The 766-nt window shown below is 43.3% G+C and overlaps 1 protein-coding gene across 1 annotated transcript; it reads right to left on the minus strand.

The window, feature by feature from the left end:
* Positions 1-5: 5 nt before the first annotated feature.
* LOC110034500 (TITAN-like protein) lies at positions 6-763 on the minus strand (the record flags this gene model as incomplete). The annotated part of the gene is made up of 3 exons (XM_020738756.1): positions 6-272; positions 386-512; positions 582-763. Coding segments are annotated over 3 exons (576 nt in total), but the record flags the coding sequence as incomplete, so codon positions are not given.
* Positions 764-766: the final 3 nt, after the last annotated feature.

Below are 766 nucleotides of genomic sequence, written 5' to 3' on the forward strand. Positions count from 1 at the left end.
GCAGCATGAGCAGCATGGGCAGCAGTTGCAGAGCCATTACCATCTGGTTGGCATACCCAATAATTCTCATTTGTAAATCTTTGTAAAGGCAAAACAGGATGAGAAACATTTGAACTAAAAGAACTAATAGAATGATTATCAAAAGTATCCATTTTATTAGAGTTATGCTCATGCTGGAATTGGATATCTTTAGACAGCTCCAGAACTGGTCCTATTGGTCCTTCGCTTGAACTGCAAGCAATATTCGTCAATGCCTCGCATCCCTTCTCCCACTGAAACCACATTTAAGCACCATCAAACAAGCTCAAGTTCCAATTAAACATAACCACCATCAGCCATGCATAATTTCATATATTTCTACTAAACACTAGAGAAAGGATAGCACCTTCAGAAGATCTGCCTTAGAAAGTCTAAATAAATCGATCCGCTCAATCCCTTTTCCATGCTTCCAAAGAAACCTCTTTAGATTCCCAAAGTGTTCCTCGCTCGCCAAATGACGGATAGCATTGCCGCTGTAAAATTAAAGTACATCCAAATCCTCATCAGAGCGGGTGAAAATGAACAGAAAATATTTGTGTTACCAGACGAATTGGCCGCCAATCTCGCTGATATCGACCGCGCAAAAGAGGCACCAGATGCGATTTAAGGCGGCGTGCTCGGGTCGTAGAAAGCTGGGGTTTCGGACGAAAAATTGTAGTTCATCAAGCTTATTCTGAAAACGGGATAGGGCGTCGGCGAGAGCGCGACCGTGCGCAGGGAAGTACCG

This window comes from Phalaenopsis equestris, unplaced genomic scaffold (genome assembly GCF_001263595.1).
Source record: "Phalaenopsis equestris unplaced genomic scaffold, ASM126359v1 Scaffold188917, whole genome shotgun sequence".
NCBI lineage: Eukaryota > Viridiplantae > Streptophyta > Magnoliopsida > Asparagales > Orchidaceae > Phalaenopsis > Phalaenopsis equestris.